This window comes from Schistocerca gregaria, chromosome 1 (genome assembly GCF_023897955.1).
Source record: "Schistocerca gregaria isolate iqSchGreg1 chromosome 1, iqSchGreg1.2, whole genome shotgun sequence".
NCBI classification, from domain to species: Eukaryota; Metazoa; Arthropoda; class Insecta; order Orthoptera; family Acrididae; genus Schistocerca; species Schistocerca gregaria.
Window position 1 is genome coordinate 1,188,418,467 of NC_064920.1, and position 20,136 is coordinate 1,188,438,602.

Sequence of the window (20,136 nt, forward strand, 5' to 3'; positions counted from 1 at the left end):
AGGTGAACTGAAGAATTTTTTCTGATATCCATGGTATCTTCGCAGTTACTTGCGTTGTACCTGTGTTTCTCTTTCCAACTTCTGTGATTGCTCTTTTTTAGAGATGTCCATTCTTCCTCCTGCCTACTGACCTATACCTTATGGCTGTGTCTGTAGCCAGAGAACTTCAAGCTTAACTCGTCATTCCTTAGTTCTTCCGTTATCCCGCTTCTTTGCGAATTAATTATTAAGAAAACTATTCATCACCACTACATTGTGATCTGAGTCTATATCTGCTCCTGGGTACAATCATGAATCTGATATCAGAATCTCTGTCTGACCATGATATGTTGTTGTTGTTGTTGTAGTCTTCAGTCCTGAGACTGGTTTGACGCAGCTCTCCATGGCACTCTATCCTGTGCAAGCTTCTTCATCTCCCAGTACCTACTGCAACCTACATCCTTCTGAATCTGCTTAGTGTATTCATCTCTTCGTCTCCCTCTACGATTTTTACCCTCCCCACTGCCTTCCAATAGTAAATTTGTGATCCCTTGATTCCTCAGAACATGTCCTACCAACCGATCCCTTCTTCTAGTCAAATTGTGCCACAAGCTCCTCTTCTCCCCAATTCTATTCAATACCTCCTCATTAGTTATGTGATCTACCCATCTAATCTTCAGCATACTTCTGTAGCACCACATTTCGAAAGCTTCTATTCTCTTCTTGTCCAAATTATTTATCGTCCACATTTCACTTCCATACATGGCTACACTCCATATAAATACTTTCAAAAACGACTTCGTTATATTTAAATCTATACTCGATGTTAATAAATTTTTCTTATTCAGAAACGCTTTCCTTGCCATTTAAAGTCCACATGTTATATCCTCTCTACTTCGACGATCATCTGTTATTTAGCTCCCCAAATAGCATAACTCCTTTACTACTTTAGGAGTCTCATTTCCTAATCTAATTCCCTCAGCATCACGCGACTTAATTTGACTACATTCCAATACCCTCGTTTTGCTTTTGTTGATGTTCAACTTATACCCTCCTTTCAAGACACTGTCCGTTACGTTCAACTGCTCTTCGAAGTCCTTTGCTGTCTCTGACAGAATTACAACTTCATTGGCGAACCTCAAAGTTTTTATTTAGTCTCCGTGGATTTTAATACCCACTCCGAACTTTTCTTTTGTTTCCTTTATTGCTTGCTCAATATACAGATTGAATAACATCAGGAATAGGCTACAAGCCTGTCTGACCCCTTCCCAACCACTGCTTCCCTTTCATACCCCCGACTCTAATAACTGCCATCTGCTTTCTGTACAAATTGAAAATAGCCTTTCGCTTCCGGTATTTTACCCCTACCACCTTGAGAATTTGAAAGAGGGTATTCCAATGAACATTGTCAAAAGCTTTCTCTAAGTCTACAAATGCTAGAAACGTAGGTTTGCCTTTCCTTAATCTTTCTTCTAAGATAAGTCGTAGGGTCAGTATTGCCTCACGTGTTCCAACAGTTCTATGGAATCCAAACTGATCTTCCCCGAGGTCGGCTTCTATCAGTTTTTCCATTCGTCTGTAAAGAATTCACGTTAGTATTTTGCAGCTGTGACTTATTAAACTGATAGGTCGGTAAATTTTACATCTGTCAACACCTGCTTTCTTTGGGATTGGAATTATTATATTCATCTTGAATTCTGAGGGTATTTCGCCTGTCTCATAAACCTTGCTCACTAGATGTTAGAGGTTTGTCAGGACTGGCTCTCCCAAAGCTGTCAGTAGTTCTAATGGAATGTTGTCTATTCCGGGGCCTTGTTTCGACTCAGGTCTGTCAGTGCTCTGTCAAACTCTTCACGCAGTACTATATCTCCCATTTCATCTTCATCTACGTCCTCTTTCATTTCCATAATACTGTCCTCAAGTAAATCACACTTGTGTAGACCACCCATATACCCCTTCCACATGTCTGCTTTCCCTTCTTTGCTTAGAACTGGGTTTCCATCAAAGCTCTTGATACTAATGCAAGTGGTTCTCCTTTCTCCAAAGGTCTCTTTAATTTTCCTGTACGCAATATCAATTGCACGCCTAGTGAGCTAAGCCTCTACATCCTTACATTTGTCCCCTAGCCATCCCTGCATAGCCATTTTGCACTTCCTGTCGATATGATTTTTGACACATTTGTATTCCTTTTTGGCTGTTTCATTTACTGCATTTTCATATTTTCTCCTTTCATCAATTAAATTTAATATTTCTTCTATTACCCAAGGGTTTCTAGTAGTCCTCGTCTTTTAACCTATCTGATCCTCTGCTGCCCTTCACTATTTCATCCCTCAAACCAACCCATTCTTCTTCTACTGTATTTCTTTCCCCCATTCTTGTCAGTTGTTCCCTTATGCTCTCCCTGAAACTCTGTACAACCACTGGTTCCTTCAGTTTGTCCAGGTCCCATATCCTTAAATTCCCAACTTTTTGCAGTTTCTTCAGTTTTAGTATACAGTTCATAACCAATAGATTGTGGTCAGAGTCCACATCTGCCCCTGGAAATATCTCACAATTTAAAACCTGGTTCCTAAATCTCTGTCTTACCATTATATAATCTATCTCATACCTTTTAGTATCTCCAGGGTTCTTCCATGTATACAACCTCCTTTCATGATTGTGTAACCAACTGTGAGCTATGATTAAGTTATGCTCTGCGCAAAATTCTACCAGGCGGCTTCCTCTTTCATTTCTTAGCCCCAATCCATATTCAGCTACAATGTTTCCTTCTCTCCGTTTTCCTACTCTCGCATTTCAGTCACCCATGACTATTAAATTTTCTCCCTTCACTACCTGAATAATTTCTTTCATCTTATCATACATTTCATCAATTTCTTCGTCATCTGCAGAGCTAGTTGGCATATAAACTACTACTGTAGTAGGCGTGGGCTTCGTGTCTATCTTGGCCACAATAATGCGTTCACTATGCTGTTTTTGGTAGCTTACCTATACTCCTATTTTTTTATTCATTATTTATCCTACTCCTGCGTTACCCCTGTTTGATTTTGTATTTATAACCCTGTTTTCACCTGCCTAAAAGTCTTGTTCCTCAAGCCACCGAACTTCACTAATTCCCACTATATCTGACTTTAACCTATCCATTTTCCTTTATAAATTTTCTAACCTACCTACCCGATTAAGGGATCTGACATTCCACGGCCCGATTTGTAGAACGCCAGTTTTCATTCTCCTGATAACGACGTCTTCTTGAGTAGTCCCTACCTGGCGATCCGAATGTGGGACTATTTTACCTCTGGAATATTTTATCCAAGAGGACGCCATCATCATTTAACCATACAGTAAAGCTGCATGCCCTCGGGAAGAATTAAGGCTGTAGTTTCCCGTTGCTTTCAGCCGTTCGCAGTACCAGAACAGCAATTCCGTTTTTGTTGGTGTTACAAGGCCAGATCAGTCAATCATCCAGACTGTTGCCCCTGCAACTACTGAAAAGGCTGCTACCCCTCTTCAGGAATCACACGTTTGTCTGGCCTCTCAACAGATACCCCTGCGTTGTGGTTGCACCTACGGTTAGGCTATCTGTATCGTTGACCACGCAAGCCTCCCCACCAACGGCAAGGTCCATGGTTCATGGGAGGGGGGGGGGGGGGGGAACACCATGATATTATCTAAATGAAATCTTTTCATATCAATCGGCCTTTTTCAAGTATACCTCCATCCTCTAGTGATTCTTGGACAGAGTAGTCACTATTAGTAGCTGAAGTAATTTGCAGAACTCAATTAGTCTTTCTCCTCTCTCATTTCTTGTTCCATGCCTATATTCTCCAGTAACCGTTTCTTTTACTCCTTCCCCTACAACTGCATTCCAGTCGTCCAAGGCTGTTTGATATTCATCTCCCTTTACATACTGCATTTCTCTTTCAATATCCTCATATACATTCTCCACCGCGTCATCTTTAGGTTGCGACGTCGACATATACGCCCTCTTTAGTGAACGTAAGCACAGTGATAATAATAAAGGATTCTTGTCGGTCTGTGTGTAGAGCGGCCTGATTAAAAACCCACTTAACTGCAGGGCAGAGTACTGAATGACACACAGGACACGAGACAACACATAACTCTTCTCAAGTCACATCACTGAAAACGACTAAACATTTACATTAGTTTACCATCCTCCACTGCGGATATTTTTAAAAACGTCTAAAGATATATATCAATTTACCCTTCTATCAATTTACCCTCCTCTGGTACTAAAATTAAATTCAACGCTGCTTGCATAGTGGGTGCGATATTCGGTTCTTATGTTATAATCCACAACTAAGTAAAATGAGAGGGAGAGAGAAAATAAGGTGACGAGGTTTTTCCCTTATGAATTCACAACAGCTAATGAATATTTTCTTTCAGTGTTTCCACATCATCTCGATTTCTTTCGGCATGAATAAGCAACTGAATATTTTTTAGTCTCATTCCTTGCTCCATGTTTCACGGCTGGGACCTAACTTGTACATCATTTTCTCTTTTCCCTTCTGTTTACCCTGCATTACGAACTGCAGCAGTCAATACTTTTGAGTACACGTTATACTCTAAATAAGCCGTCTTCATTTTATTAATTATACTCGATACTTATCAGTCTCTTCTGGCACGCTTAATGATATCGCCATCTGTAAGTCTCGCCTTCCACGATATCCTAAGTACGCAACGGTAATATACCCACATTATAAAAGTTTCTATTTTGTTGATATTTTAACATCTAATGTCCAGTTTCCTACAAAACAAAGACATGTACAACAAATGAAACCATTGAAAACTCTAGTCTGATCTTAGGATCAAATCCAAACCTTGCTTAGTGCGGAATTTTACGTCGCTGGACATGTCCAGTCTCCGGAGAGGCGTGCCTCCCATTATTTAAATGTGTTGATTCTTGCTATGGGTACGGCGTTGATCGTTGTGCTAGAGATTTGAAATAAATTCTGATTCCTTCGTATAAGCTATGTAAATGTCTCGATACTCGCACAGTATTTAAACCCGTTCACTATGGTGTTGTGTGAGCCATAGGCTTGTCAGTACATCGGATGTGGCTGACTCACTATCCGTGCACCTTAACTCCTCCACATTTGTGGACATTTCCCAAATTTATCTGCGAGGGTCGCTTCCAGCATATTTCAATTCTGATCTATACAAAATTATTTGAGATATATATTTGTTATTGCACCGTACAAAATCAGTGGGTTTTTCGTACTGTGTAGACGGATTTTATGTAATAAATGTTTTTAACCAATATGCGGAATATAATTTATATTTTAACGGGTCACAGAAAGTAGACGTCTCCAGTAGGTTTTGGAAGCTAAACGCTACGATCACACTTGTGTTGTTTACCAGCCATCAGTGCTGTCTAGGTAAAGGTCAACAAAAATTTACTCCTTAATTATCCACAGCTCATGACATTTACATTTAGACATGGACCTGGTGCCAGTGTCAGGGATTTGAGTGACATTATTCTGAATGACATGTCCAAAAGCTATTTCGAGCAGATAGTTAGATACCCAACTCGTGAAGATGACGTCTTAGACATCCTAGCAGAAAACTGAGCTGAACTCCAATCAGTAAACGCAAAGGAGGATATTAGCGGCCATAAAACTGTGATGGCAACTATGACAATTATGAGAAGGACCGTGAACAGAAATAGGAAAATATTTTTCCTTATTAAGAGTGTCAGGAAACAAAATGCAGGGTAGTTGCGTAGTACAAAGATGTGGAGGACAGCTGGAAAAAATTCAAATATATCGTTCAATATGCCACAGACAAGTATGTTTCGAGGTCTTAACCGATGGGAAAGACCAGCCGTGGTTTAACAGCCGTGTTAGAAAACTGCTACGTAAACAAAAAGAGCATCTCAATTTTGTTTTAAACATCTTATCTTGTTTCTACTGGAAGGTCACTGGTTGTGTTAAATTTTTTATTTATATAATAAAACAGCCACAACCTCATAAAGTGGTTATTAATTTACTGATGGTGGGTTTCGACCACTGTTCTGGTCATCTTTGAACCGCTTACTCCATGAGAGTCTGATGAAACTGGGGACGACCAGTCGCCACGCGAGGATCACCAGTAACTAAACTTCTTTCTACGGTTGGAACTGTTTTATTAATATGTATAAGATATGTATAAAAAATAGAGCTTCGTTAGAGAATCAAGAGAAGTCAAAACCTAGTTGAAAAACAGAAGCTGAACGAAAAAAAATTTGAGCGTTACGAAAGCAATGTGAGAATCGTACAGTGTCTTTGAAAGTAAATTTATTCACTTGACATGACTAAAAACCCTAGCAACTTTTGTTCTTACGCGAAGTCATTAAGCGGTTCGAAATCGTCTGCCAGGCACTCGGTGACTATAATGACACCGAAACGGGAAATGACATAGAGAAAGCCGGAATACTGAATTCGGCTCCCCGAATCTGTTTAACCGTGGAAGATCTTAATAGGGTCGCTCCTTTGAAAAGTAGTAAGAATTTCGAAGCGGCAGATGTTGAAATAACTGATCGCGAGATACAAGCAAAAACTACGAGGGTTGACTGAAAAGTACTTCCTCCACCTTCGTAACTCATCGACAGGTGGCAGCATTGGTATGCTGGATTCTGGCTTTTTTCGTAGCCTCTTCTCTTCAGCCCCAAATGGCGGGAAGCCTTACCATTGAACGGTTATGAAGTTACAGTGTAAAGTATGGAATCCTGTGCAGACGGTCGGTCAATGCGATTTAAGCAACGTGCAGTCATTGAGTTCTTGACAGCAGAAACTGTCACCTCTCATCAGAGAATGAAAGCAGTTTATGGTGATTGTGTTGATGTGAGTAATGTAAGTCGTTGGGCGAGTACGTTTAAAGATGTTGAGAAGGGAACGTCTGACCTGTGTGGCAAACCAAGAGTTGGACGTCCTGTGACAGTAACCACCGAGTTTCACAAGCAACATGTTGACAGATTGATTCAGGACGATCGTCGTATCACTCAGAGAGGAACTAGAAGCACAATCGATATTTCACAAAAACGTATGGGTCACATTATTGTTTTGCTTGGCTATCGGAAGATCTGTGAACGATGGGTACCCGGGATGCTGACTCCTGAAATGAAAGCGCACAGACTTTAAATTTGCCAGGAACTCCTCTCGCATTACGAGAATGAAGATGACGCCTTTCTCCATTCAGGAGACGAAACATGGGTACACCATTACGGTCCGGAGACGAAACTTCAATCTATGGAATTTCGACATAAAGGCTCGCCCCAGAAAAGGAAATCCGAGACGCAGCCCTCAGTTGGAAAAATCACGGCCACAGTGCTCTGGAAAGCAGATGGTGTTATCCATGTTGATTTTATTGATCGTGGAGCAACAATAAATTCAGAGCATTACATCACAACGCTGCGAACTCTGAAACGACGGCTACCAAGGGTCCGAAAGGAAAAGGGAAATGCTTTGCTGCAGCATGACAATGCCAAACCACACACTTCACGTGCCACCACAACACAACTTCAGAGACTGAGTCTCGCCACCGTATGGAATCCTCCATAAAGTCCAGATTTAGCATCGTCTGACTTCCATCTGTTCCCGATAATGAACGACGATCTACGGGCACATCATTATGCTTCTGATGCAGACGTTGAGAGAACAGTGAGACTGTGGTTGCGGAAACAGATTCTCGAGCTCTTCCGTGACGGCTTCAAAAAACTTGTACATCGTAGGCCGAAATGTATCCAATTAGCTGGTGATTATGTGGAAAAGTGAATATTGGTAAATAAAGATTACATTCTAAAGATTATTTCTGCGTTTGATTTATTACAATATTCCCATCCGAACCCAGTTAACGAAGGTGGAGGAATTACCTTTCATTCAACCCTCGTAGAACCGCTTCGTAGTGGATAGCATCAAGATCAGTGGAGAATACTACAGAGACTATGGGAAAGAACGTGCTCCCGTTCTAGCACACGTTTATAGTAGTAGGCAGGGCAACGAAAGGTACCTAACTGTTCGCAGATGATGTGGTCGTCTGTAAGAAGGTAGCGCACCCCAGATAGTACCGATCTGACACAAGGACCTTCAGAGAATTGGTTACTGGTGCAAGAACAGAAGGGTCATAGGACAGATGCACGTATTTATAGGTCTATATCGTGGGCGTCGAACTGTTGTAGAATTATGGAACATATTTTATGCTAATTATGACTTTTTTCATCATCATCATCATCATTTAAGACTGATTATGTCATTTAGCATTCAGTCTGGAGCATAGTCCCCCTTATAAAATTCCTCCATGATCCCCTATTCAGTGCTAACATTGATGCCTCTTCTGATGTTAAACCTATTACTTCAAAATCATTCTTAACCGAATCCAAGTACCTTCTCCTTGGTCTAACCCGACTCCTCCTACCCTCTACTGCTGAACCCATTAGTCTCTTGGGTAACCTTGCTTCTCCCATGTGTGTAACATGACCACACCATCTAAGCCTGTTCGCCCTGACTGCTACGTCTGTAGAGTTCATTCCCAGTTTTTCTTTGATTGCCTCATTGTGCATACCCTCCTGCCATTGTTCCCATCTACTAGTACCTGCAATCATCCTAGCTACTTTCATATCCGTAACCTCTACCTTATGGATAAGGTAACCTGAATCCACCCAGCTTTTCCTCCCATACAACAAAGTTGGTCGAAAGATTGAACGGTGCACAGATAACTTAGTCTTGGTACTGACTTCCTTTTTGCAAAAGAGAGTAGATCGTAGCTGAGCGCTCACTGCATTAGCTTTGCGACACCTCGCTTCCAGTTCTTTCACTATGTTGACATCCTGTGAGAATATGCATCTTAAGTACTTGAAACTGTCCACCTGTTCTAACTTTATTCCTCCTGTTTGGCACCAAATCCGTTTATATCTCTTTCCCACTGACATTACTTTCGTTTTCGAGATGCTAATTTTCATACCATAGTCCTTAAATTTCTGATCTAGGTCTGAAATATTACTTTACAAACTTTCAATAGAATCTGCCACCACAACTAAGTCATCCGCATATGCGAGACTGCTTATTTTGTGTTCAAATATCTTAATCTCACCCAGCCAGTCTATTGTTTTCAACATTTTTTGGAGAACGAAAATCTCCTCTACAAAATCCGCATGGATTCTGCAAACAGAGGTCTTGGGAAACTCAATTCGCCCTGTTCCTCCATGAGATCCACACCACTGTAGACAACGGCGCTGAAGTTGATGCCGTGGTCAGGAAGGCATTTGACACTGACATTTAGTGAACAGAATAAGAATTTGACAAGTATCGGACCAGATTTGCTGCTAAATACAACTCAACACGACGATTTTCGCGGGGCTACGAACGCTATTCGGAAAGTAAGGAATGGTAGGTCATGAAATGGAAACCACAGCGAAAATGAGAACTATGATATTTGCAACAGTTAGCTACAACTTCCAGCTAATTTTCTTCATAGACGCCGAGCTGTCTTAGACCTTTGGCGTAGCCTAGTACCAACTTACCTATACCTTCGCTATAGAAGACAGCCGCACAGTGCCTTCCGCCAATTCTCAACGCTGGCCTATAGCTCGTTGTCTGCGCCAAAATGTTGTCTTCATAGCCAGCGGTTCACGTGAGCAGAGATGAAACTCAGAGGGAGACAATCACGAGCTGTATTGTGGGTAATCAAACAGTTCCAATTGGAAACGATCCAGGAGCATCCTCATTGCCCCTGCAGAATGCGATTGAGAATTGCCTTGAAGAAGAAAATGCGCGACAGTTATGTAATGCTGACTGCATAGCTTCAGGCGAAATGTCTCACCAGGCCCTCGTACTTGTAGGGAGACGTTATTGTTCTAGGTATCTTTATGTGCTCCCTGTGTGCTCAGAACTAAAAAGAAGGACGTAATGTGATCGACAGGAATACTTGAGACACTGCCCAACACACCTGTGCAAAACTTCATCGAATTTTCACTGTGGTTTTCATTTCGTGACCGATCGTTCCTTACTTTCCGAATAACTCTCTCAAATCGACAGATGTGTAAGTAATTTCGGGAATAGCTCATGCAGGGTTGGTAGGACTGTTAGTTACTGTTTACACTGTAAAAAAATGAGGTAATAGAAAGCCTCACAGGCTATGTAAGTGTGTTTGTAGTGGATGTGATTGTTTGCAAGAAAGTAGCAACCTCAAATAGCAACGATTTGCGGAGAAAACTACAGATGTTTTCTGAATGTGCAGTTCACCCTGAATGTGAATAAATGTAACATTGGCGCCTATACAGGGAAAGGGTTATATTCCTGTATAAATACAATCTTGACGACAAATTGCTGTTGTTGTTGTGGTGTTCAGTCCAGAGACTGGTTTGATGCAGCTCTCCATGCTATTCTGTCCTGTGCAAACTGTTTCATCTCTCAGTACCTCCTACAACCTACATACTTCTGAATCTGCTTAGTGTATTCATCTCTTGGTCTCTCTCTACGATTTTTACCCTCCACGAAGTCCTCCAATACTAAATTGGTGATCCCTTGATGCCTCAGAACTTGTTCTACCAACTGATCCCTTCTTCTAGTCTAGTTGTGCCACAAATTTCTCTTCTCCCCAATTCTATTCAATACATCCTCATTACTTATGTGATCTACCGATCTAAACTTCAGCATTGTTCTGCAGCACCACTCATCGAAAGCTACTATTCTCTTCTTGTCTGAACTATCTATCGTCTATGGTTCACTTCCATACATGGCTACACTCCATTTAAATACTTCCAAAAACGACTTCCTGACAGTTAAATCTATGCTCGTCGTTAACAAATATCCTGTCTTCAGAAAAGCATTCCTTGCCATTGCTAGAAACCGTAAATTCCGTAAAATATCTAGAGCATACATCAGGAGCTAAGTGGAAAGATCGCATAAAACAAATAGCAGGAAAAGCAGATACGAGACAGACTCACAGCAAGGTTCTCAAGGAAATGTAATTCATACACTAAAATAAGTGTAAGACTGTGCTTGTCTACCGAATTTAGGGTATTTACATCAATCTTGGACACTTAATAGACAGGACTGGTAGAAGAGATAGAGTCCAACAAAGAAGAGGGAGTTTTGTTACGTGATCGTTTAGTCGGTGTGAGATTATTAGATATGCTCATCAAAATCCAGTAGCAGACGCTACGACGGGACGCGATGGGCATCACGGAGTTTTTTTTTTAATTGAAACTTCAAGAGAGTACATCTCTGAAGACTCGGAGTACGTCTAATTTGATCCCACACAATTCTCGCAAAGTGGCTACAATGAGAAAATCCGACAGTAAGTCGAACATTGAAGTATAAATTTTTAGTTGGGGCCTCATTTGCTCTACATAATTTCGAGCCTTATTCAAAGACAATCAAATGATTGTTTAATCTATTTCATTTCTTACTTTAACACAAATAATTTCACAAAAACGTGAATCTTCTTTATAATTTGGTATTCTTAAAATGTGAAATAACGACATATTTAGATATTATTGGCTTTCTACTGTTATTAAGATCATACAGACTAAGGGAAAGAGTAGAAATATTTATTAATAGCAGATAGATCAAGGCAAAGAGTTGAAATTTCAGTTCCTGCTGTGATTTGATATTTATTTTATTTTATTTTTTAAAGAAAAAGAGAAAATCACAATTTGTAATGCTTGAGACATTGAAAGGTGGCTACACTGAGTCACAGCGCCAAAGATCGCGCCAAAAATTATTATTCCGCCGCGTCCACTGGGCAGCAGTGGTTCAGAGGATGTCGAGGGCAGTTGTTGTTCTCTTGGGCGAGAGAGTAGACGCTGTTCGGTTGATGTAATGTATAGATGGAAAAGGTTGCAATTGTCAGAATATATATGAGAAAGGAGATGTCCTTTTGATTTATGTAATGGAATATTTTCGTCAATATATAATAATGTAAAAAAGGTATTACAGTTTTATTTAATGACAATCCCTCTTGCTCACAGGCACAGTCCACAAAGCATCTGGCTCGTGTTCATTTATTATACTTGTAATTCTGGTTTCTATATGCAATTATCGTATTTCTGGTTTTTCAATTAGTTCATTGTAAATGGTGTTTAAAATATTTTGTCTTATTGAGAAAGAACTGAGCCAGATACGTAGAGTATCGCTACCACACACAAAACAGTTACACTTGTGCTTTAATGAGACTTCGTAACCGGTTACACAGCTACCAAAATTATTGCATTTGTTCATTAATATTAGTCCTTTCTTTCTAATTAAGCCCCCATGCAATATTATATATTCGAGTCACGTAAGGAGCTCCCTGGCAGCTAGAAGTGCTGTTACAAGCTTTGAACTGCGAAACGCAAACGGCTGCAGGAGAAACAATAGTCATCGTAGAGCTGTGACAATACTGAGCGATCACATTAGAAGCATGTAACAGCATCGCTTCCGTAGTGGCTTTTGTTCTCGAAATGTTCTGCTTTAATACTTGGTTATAAGTGAGTCATTTTTGTAGTTAAATATGGCAGCAATTCTACATCTACATCTACATCTACATGACTACTCTGCAATTCACATTTAAGTGCTTGGCAGAGGGTTCATCGAACCACAATCATACTATCTCTCTACTATTCCACTCCCGAACAGCGAGCGGGAAAAACGAACACCTAAACCTTTCTGTTCGAGCTCTGATTTCTCTTATTTTATTTTTATGATCATTCCTACCTATGTAGGTTGGGCTCAGCAAAATATTTTCGCATTCGGAAGAGAAAGTTGGTGACTGAAATTTCGTAAGAAGGTCTCGCCGCGACGAAAAACGTCTATGCTGTAATGACTTCCATCCCAACTCGCTTACCATATCTGCCACACTCTCTCCCCTATAACGCGATAATACAAAACGAGCTGCCCTTTTTTGCACCCTTTCGATGTCCTCCGTCAATCCCACCTGGTAAGGATCCCACACCGCGCAGCAATATTCTAACAGAGGACGAACGAGTGTAGTGTAAGCTGTCTCTTTAGTGGACTTGTTGCATCTGCTAAGTGTCATGCCAATGAAACGCAACCTTTGGCTCGCCTTCTAGACAATATTATCTATGTGGTCCTTCCAACTGAAGTTGTTCGTAATTTTAACACCCAGGTACTTAGTTGAATTGACAGCCTTGAGAATTGTACTATTTATCGAGTAATCGAATTCCAACGGATTTCTTTTGGAACTCATGTGGATCATCTCACACTTTTCGTTATTTAGCGTCAACTGCCACCTGACACACCATACAGCAATCTTTTCTAAATCGCTTTGCAGCTGATACTGGTCTTCAGATGACCTTACTAGACGGTAAATTACAGCATCATCTGTGAACAGTCTAAGAGAACTGCTCAGATTGTCACCCAGGTCATTTATATAGATCAGGAACAGTAGAGGTCCCAGGACGCTTCCCTGGGGAACACCTGATATCACTTCAGTTTTACTCGATGATTTGCCGTCTATTACTACGAACTGCGACCTTCCTGACAGGAAATCACGAATCCAGTCGCACAACTGAGATGATACCCCATAGCTCCGCAGCTTGATTAGAAGTCGCTTGTGAGGAACGGTGTCAAAAGCTTTCCGGAAATCTAGAAATACGGAATCAACTTGAGATCCCCTGTCGATAGCGGCCATTACTTCGTGCGAATAAAGAGCTAGCTGCGTTGCACAAGAGCGATGTTTTCTGAAGCCATGCTGATTACGTGTCAATAGATCGTTCCCTTCGAGGTGGTTCATAATGTTTGAATACAGTATATGCTCCAAAACCCTACTGCAAACCGACGTCAATGATATAGGTCTGTAGTTAAATGGATTACTCCTACTACCCTTCTTAAACACTGGTGCGACCTGCGCAATTTTCCAATCTGTAGGTACAGATCTATCGGTGAGCGAGCGGTTCTACTTTTTAAGCTTAAAATGACTAGGCCTTGAAGAAATGAACTACATACAACATCGTTTATAAATGTAGTAGCATATCTTCGGGAACCATTTCACTTGTCTCTCAAATTACTAGTTAAATAGGTCTCAATTGCGCTGATTTGTTTCAAGCAATAACTTTTTTGTTGTCTCTGCAAAACTATACTTCACGCTGTTCTATTTAATACCCATTCATCCATTTCCAACTGTTCATTTGGCTATGGAAATTCTGACAGGAAATTCCTCTGAAATCAATAATTAAATTTTTCTTAATTTCTATGATGCGTTTGCAACTCTCAGATGAAGAGGTTCTCACAGGAGAGGACTTCGTAGCGGGCCGCATCAAACCAATCTGACGACTGATGACTCAAAAAAAAAAAGAAAAGGATTATTCTAGAGCAATAAAACCCCTTTTGCCAAACCTAGTCCTCACACTACTCGATACGATATCCGAGTTGTCCATTTCCCACGCTACGTTTGGGTATGAAACTTCTAACAAGAACCCAAGAGCTTAATTTACCTTCTGATTACTAATTACGTTTATTTCAGCTACCCAGATTACTTGCAGGCAATTACATATTTTTAACACAACTAGACCTCACGCTAATTATTTTGACAGCCCATTTGTCCATTTCCCCTCTTCGTTTGGCAACAAAGTTTTTATTAATTACTCTATTCCTTTACGACTAAACTAGACATCATACTCGAAAATCCAAATCTCATTTCTCCATTTCTCACTGTTCGTCTGGATATGTAAATTCGGAAAAAGCAATTGTGTAAATTTTAGGGACCGAACCGCACAATAAACACTGGTTCAAATGGCTCTGAGCACTATGGGACTTAACATCTATGGTCATTAGCCCCCTAGAACGTAGAACTACTTATACCTAACTAACCTAAGGACATCACACACCACCCAGTCATCACGAGGAAGAGCAATATTGAACAGAATTGGGGGGGAGTTTGTGCCACAACTTGACTAGAAGAAGGGATCGGTTGGTAGGACACGTTCTGAGGCAGCAAGGGATCACCAATTTACTATTGGAAGGCAGTGGGGAGGGTAAAAATCGTAGAGGGTGACCAAGAGATGAATACACTAATCACATTCAGAAGGATGTAGGTTGCAGTAGGTACTGGGAGATGAAGAAGCTTGCACAAGATAGAGTAGCATGGACAGCTGCATCAAACTAGTCTCAGGACTGAAGACCACAATAACAATCGAGAGTTCAGTTCATCAAACCAGTCTCAGGACTGAAGACCACAATAACAATCGAGAGTTCAGTTGGTGGACAAAATCCTTCACCGGCAATACCTTCGCTGTTGTAGACATCTATAGAGGAGGCATGGTTCAATATTTATGTAGAGGACTTCCGACTTGTTGAGTTGATGTCACGTCGAATTACGGCAGTGCTCCGGACCATAGAACCTCTGATGCGATATTAAGAGGTATCCCATGACTATCGTCACCTCATTGTATAAATAACGGTAACCTTTCAGGATTGTGTCCCTCTTCACAGCCTGTTAATAAATCATATGTGATCGGAGGCTTTCCCGTCCACAACAACATTAATATTAATATTAATATTAATATAGTGAATATAGTTTAATATAATGTACTGTATTTAATATACTGTACCAAAACTGTTTTATACTGTTGCCCTTTTGAGGTGTTTGCTATCAGTTGGTTATTGAAATTTAGTCCCTTCAGTAAATGTTATTCTTGGATGTTTGTTTTTAAAAACAAATTCAATACTAATTTTAGAAACGTTAATAAATTCTTTATGTGTCAGTACCTTTCCACCCAACACCTGCTCTCTACCGCATATCAGTGTCCTCAAATCATCTGTCTTTCGCAATACGGGCGGTCGCCACCACCGTTCTGGTTGACAAGAAATTTAATGTTTTTATTGTTAAAACGTAACATTAAACTCACATAAAAAGCAGGCTAGCACTGGCGAAGATGGCGTAACTCGTCTAGAGAAGTTTACTGGTATCAGATAAACAAATATCTTAATCTGAGGAATAAATTTAAAAGAATGCACGTTTGAAACACAGCATTATATGACAGTGAATCGCGGACACTGGGAAAACCGGAAAACAAGACAAATGAAACGTTATGGTGATGCAGAAGAATGATGAAAGGTAGGTGGACTGATAAGATAAGGATGAGGAGGTTGACCGCAGAATCGAAGAATAAATGAAGATATAGAAAACACTGACAAGACGAAGGGAAATGTCAATAGGACATGTATTTAGACATGAGGGAACAACACCTGTGGTACCCTAGGAAACTATATTGAGTGAAAACTATAGCGGAAGCCGTACAACACTGGTCGTTAAAATACCTACACCAAGAAGAAATGCAGATGATAAACAGGTATTCATTGGACAAATATACTAAACTAGAACTGACATATGATTACATTTTCACACAATTTGAGTGCATAGAACCTGAGAAATCAGTACCCACAACAACCACCTCTGGAAATAATAACAGCCTTGATACGCCTGGACATTGCGTCAAACAGAGCTTGGATGGCGTGTACAGGTACAATTGCCCATGCAGCTTCAACACGATACTACAGTTCATCAAGAGTAGTGACTGGCGTATTCTGACGAACCAGTTGCTCTGCCACCGTTGACCAGATGTTTTCAATTGGTGAGAGATCTGGAGAATGAGCTGGCCAGGGCTGTAGTCGAACATTTTCTGTATCCAGAAAGGTCCGTGCAGGACCTACAACATGCGGTCGTGCATTATCCTGCTAAAATGTAGGGTTTCGCAGGGATCGAATGAAGGGTAGAGCCACGGGTCGTAACACATCTGAAATGTAACGTCAATTGTTCAAGGTGCTGTCAATGCGAACAAGAGGTGACCGAGAACTATAACCAATGGCACCCCATACCACCACGCTGGGTGGTACGCCAGTATGGCGATGACTAATACACGGTTCCGATGTGCGTTTACCGCGATGTCACCAAACACGGATGCGACCATCATGATGCTGTAAATGGAACCTTGATTCATCCGAAAAAAAGACGTTTTACCATTCTTGAACCCATGTTCGTAGTTGAGCAAACCATCGCAGGGCTGTCTCTGATGCAGCGTCAATTGTAACCGCAGCCATGGTCTCCGAGCTGATAGTCCATGCTGCTGCAAACGTCGTCGAACTGGTCATGCAGATGGTTGTTGTGTTGCGAAGGTCCCCATATGTTGACTCAGGGATGGAGACGTGGCTGCTCGATCCATTACAGCCAGGCGGATAAGATGCCTGTCATCTCGACTGCTAGAGATACGAGGTCGTTGGGAAGCAGCACGGCGTTCCGTATTACCCGCCTGAACCCACCAATTCCATATTCTGCTAACAATCATTGGATCTCGACCAACGTGAGCAGCAATGTCGCGTTACGGTAAATCCCAATCGCGATAGGCTACAATCCGACCTTTATCAAAGTCGGAAACGTGATGGTACTTATTTCTCTACCTCACACGAGGCATCACAACAACGTTTCACCAGGCAATGCCGGTCAATTGCGGTTTGCTTATGAGAAATCGGTTGGAGACTTTCATCATGTCAGCACGTTTTAAGTGTTGCGAACGGCGCCATCCTTGTGTGAATGCTCTGTAAAGCTAGTAATTTGCATATCACAGCATCGTCTTCCTCTCTGTTAAATTTAGCGTCTGTAGCACGTCATCTTCGTGGTGTAGCAATTTTTATGGCCAGTAGTGTAGATTGGAATACACCCAACAAATAAGTAAGGACACAGGATGTAAGAACGATTCTTAGATAAAGAGATTATCGCATCAAACCAGTCAGAATACCGATGATAAACAAGTGTGTTTCTCCATCTCCTCTAACACTATCGCTCTGTCTCCATCCCGACTATTTGCCTATGTCGCACTCCCCACCTCTCTGCGTCCATCTACCATACTCTTGTATATCTCATCCTTCCTCTATCCAGAACATCTACTCCTGATCGCTCTGTGCCCATCCAGTCTTTCACCGTCCATCTCCCTCTCACCCACACTCTGTCCATCTCCTTTGTCTTTCCTGCCCCTCTCCTCGTCCTCCTACCCCTTTCCCTGTCTACACCCTCCTACCTCTGTCTCTGTCATTGCCTCTCCCACCTCTCCCTGTCCACCTCCTTCTCCTCCCCCTCTCTCAGATCATCATCTCCTCCCACTTCTCTCTGTCCATGTCCTTCTTCCCACTGTTTCTGGCAATTTCCTCCTTCCAACTTCTCAGGACATTTCCCCACCAGCCTTCACAATGCTCCCACCTGCCTTAATATTGTGGAGACTATCATATCTTCTATCATATCTTCCTGAATAGTTAGGAATGTATCTACATACGAGATAATATGAAATTAAATGGAAGACTGATTCCCATGTACAGAAGGAGTGAAGAAAGAGTGGCTTCCCAGAGAAATAGCTTGAAAGTCGTTCTACGCTACCAGCTGCCTGGCATGTGCGAACAGTAACCATGGAGGTATAGATTCAGATCTACATTATGCAAGTTTGTGGTACAAACACAAAACGAATGGTAACTATGGAGTAATGAGGCAGTGAAATAGTTGTTTAGTTGCAAGTAATGAGACTACAGTTGCTAATAGCGCATGTTATGCATTGTCAGTTATTTTCAGGTACAAATCACATAACAAGTTTAAAAGACTCCATTAACACGGACAGTGCTGTGAGCCGAAAGTTCCGGCTCCCGTTAAACAACACTTACCGTGCCCTGTGTCCAGAACAGCTAGTGAGAATTGATGGCCACCGCTGGAGGCCACCAATCTCCGCAGAATTAGTCCGTATCAATGGCGGACGCTGCCCCAGGCTTGCGGTGTAGCGTATAATGGGCATTCGGTTAGGCAGGCAATTACTGTTCGTGTCGGGACGCGCCGGGGCAGATCGGCCTTGTGCAGACCGGATTAAGCGGTACCGCTCTGAAACTGGGATTCCTATTGCGTGCTCGCATCGCTGATGCCCTCTGGAGACACCTGCTGTAAATTCCACGTATATAAAATAATAAATACCCCATGATGTTAATGACAACTTTCGCAAGAATCATTTGCATTTAGACAAAAATGTGCATATATTCAACACAAAGAGAGCTGGTTGAAGTAAGAGAAGAATTTCTTGGAAAACGAAGATGGCGTCAGCGCTTCGTCTGCAAGATGGCACATAACATATGTTATATGTGTATTGAGCGGTGTATGTGTGGGATTTCTTCCAAAACCCCTTGAGCGATTCCAACCAAATCTAGCACACAAACAGAAGGTCCTATGAGAATCAGTAGAGTGGCACTTATATCCTCCTAACTGCAGCAGGAGCGGAGATGCTTATACACTGCCCGGGATGGCCGGTGTGTCATGTGGGAACAGTTACAGCCTGAGAAGTCAACCTGCTTTGCAAGGCAGTCTCCATAAGAATGGGCAAAGGACGGTTTTTCTAATCCTGGCATGTAGGTTGCCCAGTATGAGAGGCATGTTGTGTTGGAATAGTGTCAAATGGCAACATCTGCTTGCTTTGCATAGCGGCCTGTACATTAGGGGCAAATCAATGATTTTGAAACCCCTGATACGTAGCCTGCCCCACATGACAGGCATGTAACAAGAGAAGTATTTCCACGCTTTATTGAACTGTATTGCGGTGCTACACGTGACGATGAGCATGGGTAGGGACAGAGTGAGACCAAGAAGAGGATGGAGGGAGGGAGTAGAGGGCTGTGAGATGTGTGAGGCAGGTGGAGTGTATGGAGGGGAAATGAACTGCCGGCCATGGTGGTCGTGCGGTTCTAGTTCTGCAGTCTGGAACCGTGGGACTGCTACAGTCATAGATTCGAATCCTGCCTCGGCCTTGGGTGTGTGTGATGTCCTTAGGTTGGACACGTTTAAGTAGTTCTAAGTTCTAAGGGACTTATGACCTAAGATGTTGAGTCCCATAGTGCTCAGAGCCATTTGAACCATTTGGTAATGAACTGGTGAAAATGGTTGAGGGGGAGGTTGAGACAGAAAGAGGGATTGAGAGGTAGATATGGTCATAGATATGGGGTGAAGGATGTGAAGAGACAGCCGGCCAGAATAGCCGAGCGGTTCTAGGCGCTACAGTTGGAACCGCGCGACCGCTACGGTCGCTAGTTCAAATCCTGCCTCGGGAATGGATGTGTGTGATGTCCTTAGGTTAGTTAGGTTTAAGTAGTTCTAAGTTCTAGGGGACTGATGACCTCAGAAGCTAAGTCCCATAGTGCTCAGAGC

The 20,136-nt window shown here is 41.8% G+C and overlaps 1 protein-coding gene across 1 annotated transcript in view; it reads left to right on the forward strand.

Annotated features, from left to right (window-relative positions):
* The window catches only part of LOC126298409 (mucin-1-like), a 33,562-nt gene extending 14,834 nt beyond the window's left edge, over window positions 1–18,728 (forward strand). Inside the window, exon 2 of the mRNA XM_049989765.1 lies at window positions 18,526–18,728. Within this exon, the coding sequence (XP_049845722.1) occupies window positions 18,526–18,728 (203 nt within the window). The remainder of the gene's footprint in view (window positions 1–18,525) is intronic.
* Window positions 18,729–20,136: the final 1,408 nt, after the last annotated feature.